At 67.6% G+C, this 9,063-nt stretch overlaps 1 protein-coding gene across 1 annotated transcript; it reads right to left on the bottom strand.

Moving 5' to 3' along the window:
- Positions 1–2,289: 2,289 nt before the first annotated feature.
- ALX3 (ALX homeobox 3) lies at positions 2,290–8,417 on the bottom strand (the record flags this gene model as incomplete). Its single annotated transcript, XM_082330344.1, has 4 exons — positions 2,290–2,607; positions 3,260–3,322; positions 4,602–4,906; positions 8,171–8,417. The coding sequence occupies 4 exons, from the start codon at positions 8,415–8,417 to the stop codon at positions 2,290–2,292; spliced, it is 933 nt and encodes a 310-aa protein (XP_082186470.1).
- Positions 8,418–9,063: the final 646 nt, after the last annotated feature.

Here is a 9,063-nt window from a genome sequence, read left to right as displayed (position 1 = left end):
GGGGGAGAGGCAGGGCGGGGGCAGAGGAGGCTGTTTGTTTCCCACTCCCCACCCAGCCTGGGGGATGCTCGGCCCCTGCCCTGGAGACCACCCCCCGGGCTCCGAAGGCAGGAGGCGGCAAGCTCAGCCCTTAGTAGACACGGGAGAAGCCACACCGGCTCGCCCTCGATGGTAACGTGCCCTTAACGGGCCCCCAGCCCGTGCGGCCATGAGATGGGCTGTGGGCCCCACCCTGCCCTCCTCCCTCCTAGCCACGGGCAAGGGACGGGTGGGGACATCGAGCCGGAGCCCAGCGATCCCTCCAAGGTCCCCAGTGCTGCACCGTGACCTTGGCCCCTCGTGAGCGGCACGGGTCAGGAGGGGATTTGTCCCGAGCAGGATCCGGCCGAGGCGGGGGCACCACCGCTACCCCATCGCAACAGGCGATGCGTGTATTTCCAAAGCGTACTAGCCCCCCCCAGGGTGCTTTCCTTCCAGCTGGGTGCCCCCAGCACCCACCCTGGCCCCCCAAAACCCTGTCCTGGGGCAGGAGCCGGCCCGGGGAGCCCGGCAGGCCGCTCGCAGATGAGGTGGGAGCCGAGCCCAGCTCTCCATCACACCTCGCTCCCCTCCGCCTGCTCCGAAATGTTCCCCAGCTGTGCCGGGCGATCACAGGCCGCGGTTTTTATAGCGCTGCCGGGGCCATAAATAACTTATTAAAAATGTGTTTTATTGTTTATAAATGAATAACAAAATCCCCGCCAGTGGGAGGGGGGCTGCGAGAGCCAGGCCACGAGATGTCCCAGGCGAGGGTGGGCACCCACTGGGTGCGTGGCCGGGCCGTGGGCTGCCTCCCGGGGGGCACCCACCGTGGCCAGGCTGTGCCAGGGGGGCCGAGCCCCGTGGGTGAGGAACAAATCCGCGTGGGTCCTGGAGCGCTTGGGCTCCCTTTGGCTGGAAACCTTGGTTTTGGGCCCAAATCGGGCTGGACCGATGGGGTGCCTCTGCGAGGGGGTCCCTGGGGCCCGAGCGAGGTTCCCCCCTCCCCAGCACCAGGAGGCCGGGAGCTGGGGGCAGGCTGGCAGCGAGGTTCTGGGGGGTTTTTTGGCCCTTGGGGGTGTAACAGCATCTCCTGGCGATGGGGTGAGCGGGAGCAAGGGCAGATCCCGTTCCTGACGTGGTTTGGGCCGTTTGCCCGTGGCGGGGGGGTCACGCTGGCCGGAGGACGGGATGGGACACGCTGCTGCGACCCGGCGCTTGGAGGCACCCCGGGCGCAGATGAAGCACACCGGATGATCCCCCCCGGGCCCCCGGGACTGGCCGTACAGGTACCACCACTAACGGGCTTCCTGCAGACCCCCCAAAATGGGCAAAACCCTCCAAATTGACCACTTGTGCCCCCCAACACCCCAGCTGGGGCACCCGGGATGGGGGTCCCACCGCTGGGATTAAGGCACCTCCCCGCCTTAGCGATCTGAGGGGTAACGGGCTTCAATTTAGGGTGTCTTTATCCCCGCAGCCCCCCATCCCGTACGGTTCATTGCCCGTCCCGGGGGGCTGCAGGAGCTGGGGACTGTGCCGGGGGGGCGGCCTGAATCTTGTTCCCCCTCGAGGGGGAGCAGAAAGGGCTGCCGGTGGCTTGGGGGGGCTTCGAGAGCTCCTTCAACATGGCTGAGGGTTTTGCTCTGCCCCCAGTAACCCCCCCCCGCCAAGCACCAGCAGCTGTCCCAGCTTGCATGGGTCTTCCCAGTATGGTTGGACTGGGGTACGAAGAACCCCATTTCTGCCGTTGCTGGCTGCACTGGTGGGGGGTTGGCAGCCAAATTTCAGCTGGGGAGGGGAGCGTTACCCCCAAAATGATCCGGTGCCCCCTGCCATGGTGCGCCCCTGGCACCCCGCGCCGGCACAGTGCCCTCCCCGGGTCGGGCGGGGGGGTGCAGGCAGGGGGGGTGCAGGCAGGGGGGGGCCAAGAGGCTGCGACCCCACTGCAAACCGTCGGGTATCTCCATCAAATCCCAGTCTCTGAAGGTGCTTGGGGGGGCTCGGGTATGTTGGGAGCTGCTTTTGGGGTCCCGAGCTGCCAGGGCCAGCCGGGCTGGGTTTGGGGGTGACCCTTTTCCCTCCCCCAGCAGCCCCGCTTTGACCCCCCCTCGCCCGGGGGGGCCCACAGCAGCGTGACGGAGCGGGGTGGGATGCAGGACGCTGATGGAGATGGGGGTGCGCGGGGAGGGGGGGTAGGGGTGACCCCACCAACCTGCTCCCAAACCCTGGTGCTGGGGGGGCCAGGATGCGCTGCGGGGGGGGGATGGCTCACGTAGCCCAGTTCAGCAGGCTGCTGGTCGCCTCTTTGCTCTTCATCCTCAGTGGCACCAGGGTGGGGGACTTGTAGTCGTGTTCGGGTGCCGGCTCGAAGGGGTGGGTGCCCAGGGCCGGCGGGGGGAGGCCGTGCAGGGAGTAGAGGCTGTTGATGCCGGGGTGGGGGCCGGGAGAAGCGGGGATGCCCATGAAGCCGGCGATGTTGCTGTGAGCGTGGGGGTACGGGGACATGCAGGGGGACGGGATGCTCTCGGGGGGCAGGAGCCCCGCAGGGCTCCCGGGGCCGGAGCTCGGCCACAGGTTGTTCTGCAGCTGGAAAAAAGGACCACAGAAAAAAAAAAAATAGAAGCCAACAGTGAAGCAGGAGAGGTCAGATGTGGGTGGGGACCACGTCCCCCCCGCCGGATCCCACCCCCCCAAAGCGATGGGTGCCTTTGCTTTATTTTAATTGCCTGGGGGGGGGTGAATCCTGCTGGAAATCTTCCTCCCCCTCTCCCCGCTCCGTGCGGGGCAGCCGTGGGAGAGTTTGGCATCGGGGATGCGCGTGAAGCCGAGTGTTAAATTATTTTTACGCTTTTCAACGTGGAAAAAAAAAAAAGGCAGTTTTGCAGGAAAGGGGGGCAGGAAGCCCTGACGGATGTGGGACAGCTAACGGGGTGTCTTTGGGGGGGACACCCCCCAAAACCTGCCCCAAAGGCCACGTTCCCTCTGGAGATGGAGGGGGACATAAAGCAGCCTCTTCCTGCATGCGGCAAAACGCGACGCTGCATCTTTCCCCCTTTTCCATCCGGGGCCGTGCGCTTTTCCCCAGAGCGGATGGAACCGCAGGGCCCGTGGGAGAGAAGGGGCAAAACCACGGGTGCTGTGGGTCACCCCGCGGGGACCCCGGGGGCAATGGGACGGGACCCCTGCCCTGGGGCGGGAGGGGGCTGGGGCAGGCAGCCGCCGCCGCCGCATCTCTCACCTCCTGGATTTTCCCGTACCGTTCCCGTTTCCGCCACTTGGCCCGTCGGTTCTGGAACCAGACCTGGGGGACGGAGGAGGGGGCTGAGGCGCAGGGAGCCCTGCCTGCCCAGGGCGAGACGGGCAGCCCTCTGCCCAGCCCCACGCTCATCTTCCCGGCGGGAAAAGAGCCCTAACACCATGCGCCAGCATCCCGGTAAACTGGAGATGAACGGAGGAAGCCGCCCTTGTGCGCGGCTCTGTGCTCACCAGCCTTTTTCTCTACCAAAAGCAGAAATTTCTCTTATCCCTCTTGGAAAATAAGCAGTCCTGCTCCGTGCGCAGCCTTTTTCTCTCCCTTGTGCTTCTGGGCTTTGTTTCCCCCAGGTTTTTGAGGCAGAATGAGGCTCTTTGGGTCCTGCGTGCTCACGATGACCCTGCGCGTCCCCTCCGTGCTGCTGGCCGGGCTGGGGCCCGGAGCTGGTTAGGGCGGTGCTGGCTCCAGCAGCATCTCCCGGAGAGGAGGAGGTGGTACCGGGATGCTTGCCACAGGGCTCGCGTGGTTACGAGGAATTTCATCTAAATCCACCCCAAAGCAGGGCTGGGGGGTTGCAGGCTGGGGGTGCGCATCCCCTGCCTGTGCCTTGTCCCCAGCTCCTGCCCCACGGGGAGGGCAGCACCCAGGACTGGGTGGCTCAAGGCACCCAGCACCCAGCGGGTGCTCCCTGCTCGCTTCGTTACCCGCCCGCCTTCGCTTTTCTCCCCGCCGGGTGCCCCCTCCAGCCGCCTCTTCCCGCCAGGAGCCTCAAACCACACGGAGACTCCTCTGGAAGGAGCTTGCTGGCCTGACGCAGGCATGATGCCGGCGGAGAGGGAGGGCCTCATCCTGCCCCACGTCCTGGGATGGGATGCACCGCCCCCAGCCCCATCTGCGCTGAGCCCCCGGGCACCCCTCTCCTGGGATGGCAGCTCCATCGCTGCCCTGGGCTGGAGGGAGCTGAGCTGGGGGAGGCTGGGGACGAGGGATGCATGGGGGGATCACGGTAGGGGATGCTGGGGGGGGGGGGAGGTTGGCAACGACCTCCCAGATTTTGGCTCTTCCCACCCCCTGGGAGCTGCAGCGAGGGGGCAAGGGGAGAACTGGAGAGAGCGCGGAGAGGCAACCGGCCACTCCGTGGCGGCGGGTGAAGCGAGCGCCTGGGCTGGGATTTCCCCTCTGGGGCTTAGCAAAATCCTCCTGGGAAAAACCAGCTTCTAACTCAGCATCACCCTGCGGAGGAGGAGAAAGCATCCTCCAGCTCCGGCCGGCACCACCCGGGGTGGCCGTGCCCATCCCTGCGGGAGCCAGGGACCCCTGCCCGTACCTGCACCCTGGCTTCCGTCAGGTCTGTCCGTAGCGCCAGCTGCTCACGGGCGTAGACGTCGGGGTAATGCGTCTTCTGGAAGACCTTCTCCAGCTCCTCCAGCTGGAACGTGCTGAAGGTCGTCCTGTTCCTCCGCTTCTTGCTCTTGCTCTTGCCCAGGGGCTCGGGGAGCTTGGGGACCCCGTGTTCCTGCAGGCTGCCCAGGGGTGCTGCCAGCGGGCACCCCAGCTCCCCTGGGGCTTTCACGGGGGCCCGGCAGGCTGTGGGCATCGCCTGGTACCCGCCTTTGCATCCCTTCTCGCTGCCTGGCAGGGGAGAGGCACAAGATGGGGTGGTGGTAACGGTGTTAACGAAGCAAAGACCCCGCCCGGGCCTGCAGCCCCAAACCTCCCCTCCCGAGGGACCCGAGGCCCCGGGGATGGTCACCCCGGGGGGGATGTGGGGGTACAGTCCTGGGAGAAAGGGGCTCGGTGCAAGCACGCAGCGGTCAAATCGAGCGCTGGGGAGGGCAAAATCCCTGCTCCCGGGGGGAGCTGCGGGCTGGTGCTGCTCCCGGAGGGTGTGGGAGCAAAGCCTGGCTTTGGGGTGCTTGGGGACCCGTGGCTGGGGGTCCTGCTCGGGGACCCTCTTGGATGCTGCTACCAAGGGATGTGGGGTGGGCGAAGGGGGACAGAGAAGGCGAGCAGGGGATCATCTTGCAGACAGGGCTTTGCTCAGCTCTCCTCGTCCCTCTCCTCCCGCTCCCTTCCAGCACGGGCTGACGCCTCCGTCCTGCTCAGCTGCGCCCGGGGCAGAGACACCGGCTCCACCAGTAACCCCAGCCCGCCCCGGCGCTGGGCCGTATCCAGACCCCCGCGCTTGAGCTGGCTCCAAGGGGAGCCCCTGCCTGCCCCCGGGCCAGCGTTTCCCTGGAGCTGTAACTGTCAGGAAACCATTGGGAAAGGAGTGAAAAATAACCCCCTCCTTTTTCCTGGAGAAAAGCTCCCTTTCCCCACCCTCCCATGGGGCCGGGGGGCCAGAGCAAGAAATGTGGGGGTTCCCCCCTTCCCCTCGCTGCTGCGGCGTCTCTGGGGCGTCTCATGACATGGGTTCAAGGTATTATCAAGAGATAAGTCGCTGCCGTGCGTTTCGGAGGTCACCTTTGTCCCCCGGGAGGGTTGTTTGTCCCCACGCAGGGACCCACGGAGCTCAGCGGCTCCGGGCGATGCCGGGTGCTGCTGGGACCCCGAGGAGCTGAACTGGTGAAGGGAGAACTGAGGGGGGACTTAGCCTGGGGTCCCCCAGCAGCCAAGGGGACGCAGGGCTGTCACCTGGGAAGGAGACAAGCTGAAAATGCCGGGTTTTGCCCTGGTCTCACCCCCACCCCAAGCACCAGCTCCAGAGACTCGGGCTTGCTGCAGGTGGAGACCACTGGCCCTCTCGGAGGGGCAGGATCAGGCCCACGGCCGGGCCTTGGGCACAGCGCGGCGCTCGGGGCTGGCGAGGAGGGAAATCGTCTCCTTCGGGACGGATCCTCCTTCCCAACCCGTTAACCATCGCATCCCGGCGGAGCGGGGTACGGGGTCCCCATCCCTGCGGACCCACCCGGGGCTCCGTGCCCCCCGAACCAGCCCCCGCCGCGGCCTTTTCCGGACTTTCGGTTTTGATTTTTGGTTGTTTCCTAATTAAGGCAATTTGGGGGTTACGGCGCGCAGCCGAGAGCCGAGGTCCAGCTGCTTCGAATTAATGGGCAAATGTTATCTGGGGGGAGGCTGGGGGGGCGACTGCTCCCCGTCCCTCTCGGTACCGACCTGTCTACGTGCCCGGCGGTGGGTAACGGCGAAGGGATGAGGCCAAACTGCCGTCTCCTCCCCGCTTTGTCCTCCGAAGGACTCGGCCGCCAGGCCGGGGGTAAAAAACAAGCCCCACCAAGGAGCAGAGCGAAGGCAAAAAAACCCCAAATGTGACCAAAAGGAAGGAAAAATGCCCGAAATAAGAAAAATCCCGCTGCGCAAAGCGACGCGAGAAATGCGTCGGGTTTGGGGTTTTTCCCCCATTTCAAAGGCAACGCGCCGCGTTTCCGAGCGGCCCGCGGGTTTCGGCTTCGGAGACAAATAAATAAATGGCCAGAAAGAAGGCGAAGGCAGGAAGGGAGCAGGATACGGGCGCGTAGCTAAATAAACACGGCGTCGCAGGGGGACAAAGAGGATGGGAAAAAGGGAAGATATAGATATTTCCCCCCCCTTCTCAAACTGACACCCCCTGAAAGATTTGGCGGCGCTGGGGAAGCCAGCAGCTGGGGAACAGCTGTACGCTTCTTGGGTTAACCAGGAGGGGAAAAAGAGAACTCAAAGGGATCATTAGCGAAGGGATGGGGGCATGGAAAGGGTTCCCGGGAACCGGGGGGAGACACGGCAGCCACCACCGAAAGCCACCCCCGGGGACGGCAGCATCCCCCCCGCCGCACCGGGAGCAGGTAAGGGCGGGGGGGGGGGCAGCGGCCCGGTGGCCCCGGGGCTTTTTCTACCTGGGCCCCCCCGGCCAGGCCCCACCTGGTTCCCATTACATCCGCGCCGCTGCCTTTTTCTTCTTATATTAAAGCGAAGGGGGGGGATGAAAGGCCCGTGGGAGCGGGGAGCCCCGGCGGGACGGGACGAGCCCGGTAAGGCCCGGCCGGAGCCCCCGACGGTCCCGGTCGGGAGGGAAAGTGCGAGGGAGCGGCGGGTGCTGCTGGACCGGTGGAGGCGATGGGGAGAGCCCCGGGGAAGCGCCTGGTCCTGCCCCAGCCTGCGGAGGGGTGCGGAGCCCCGGCGGGCAGCGGCCGGGAGCCCCGGAGCTCTGCACCCCGCGGCCGGGCACCGGGGAGCCGGGAGCCCCGGAGCCGGGCACCGGGGAGCCCCGACCTCTGCAAGCCCCGGAGCCGGGCACCGCGGCTCGGCCTCCCCGGCCGGGAGCTGACGGTGCCGCCCGGGACCGGAGCCCCGGGCCCGTCCGTGCGGCCGCTGCACCGGTTGCTGCCGCCGGTGCTGCCCGGTGAGGCCCGGGCCCGGGCGGCGGCGGCGGGAGGCGCCTCTGCAGCCTCCTCCGAGGGACGGGGCCCTTCTCCGTCCCCGGTAACGGGCTCCGTCCCCGGTAACGGGCTCCGTCCCCGTCGGGACCCGCCGGCCGGGGCGAGGCGGGCCCGGGCCGGTCCCCGCCGTCGCGGCAGCGGGGCCGGGTCTCTCCCACCGCCTCTTCTCCCTCTTTCCCCCCGGGAAGGAGCCCGGAGACCTCGGTCTCTGTCGCGACACACTCCCGGCTACCCGACACACGGGAGCACCGGCCAGGCCCTTGCCGGCTCCCCGGCTCCCGTCGGGGGATGCCCTGGCAGTCTCCGCTCCGACGGGGTCATATCGCGACAGCAGCCGCCTCGGTGAAGGCGGGGAGAGGGGGAGCGTGTCGGCGATAGGGGGTCAGGGCTGGGGGTCCGAGGGCAGCGGCAGGATCAGGCCCTGGGGCGGGGGTAGAGGGGAGGAAAGAGAAGCAGAAGGGGCCGGGGAGGGGGAGGGCGGCCCCGGCTCCCCCCATCCACCCGCCGCTCGCCCCGGTACCTGCAGCCCCGAGCGGGTAGAAGGGCTTCCCATGGACGGCCGCGGCGAGGGGGCCCGGGCCGGCGACCCCCGGGTACCGGGGCTCTGCCTTGTCCGGCGGGCAGCGGCCCGGGCGGGGGCTGAGCGGCGGCGGACGCCGGGGGGGTCCCGGCGGGCCGCCGGTGAAGGTGGGGGGAGCCGCGGGGAGCCCCGGGGGGGGTCCGGCCCGCCGAGGCGGGGGAAAGGCCGGGCAGCCCGGTGCCTGCATCCCGCAGGTTGGAGGGAACGGGGAGCGGGGGGGGGGCGGCCGGCGGGGAGAGGATTTTGTGCGGGGGGCCGGGGAGGAGGAGGAGGGTGGTGGGGCTGGGGAGGGAGGGCTCGCCCCGCAGCCCCCCCACGCACACCCCCACCCACTCGCACACCCCAGCCCACTCCACAGCCAGTCACGTGCGTCCTCCCAGCCACTTCGTTAACCCTCTAAGCCCAGTTCCCCCCCGCCCCCAGGTCCCTTTCCCGAGTGGGGCGGCCCACAGCACCGGTCCCCCCCCAGCCCGAAGGCAGGGGCCGCGGGGGGAGCCCCGCTCCTCCCCTCCCAGCGCTCCCAGTGTCTCCCAGCTGCAGGAAATGCCCAGGGCCCTTCCTTGATTTAAAGTTTCATCCCCAACTGCTACGAGCGGCTCAAAATCCCAGGCAGGGGGGAGAAACTTCCATTTTTCAGACACCCTCTGGGTCTTTTTTCCCCTTCCCGAGCTGCACCCAACCCATTTCCCTCCCCGAGGCCGGGGCTGAGGCCTGGGCAGGTCGGTTCAGGGATGATTGTGACCCTGGGACACGGGATCCGGGATCCCACGGTGCCGTGTCCGCCCTCGGAGCAGGCGCTGGGCTCTGCTGGCGTGGGTGGTGTTCGCTCCCAG

The sequence above is a fragment of the Platalea leucorodia genome, assembly GCF_965183815.1.
Source record: "Platalea leucorodia genome assembly, chromosome: 19".
NCBI lineage: Eukaryota > Metazoa > Chordata > Aves > Pelecaniformes > Threskiornithidae > Platalea > Platalea leucorodia.
The sequence above is the reverse complement of the archived record's forward strand: the minus strand, read 5'-3'. Positions and strand labels throughout refer to the sequence as shown.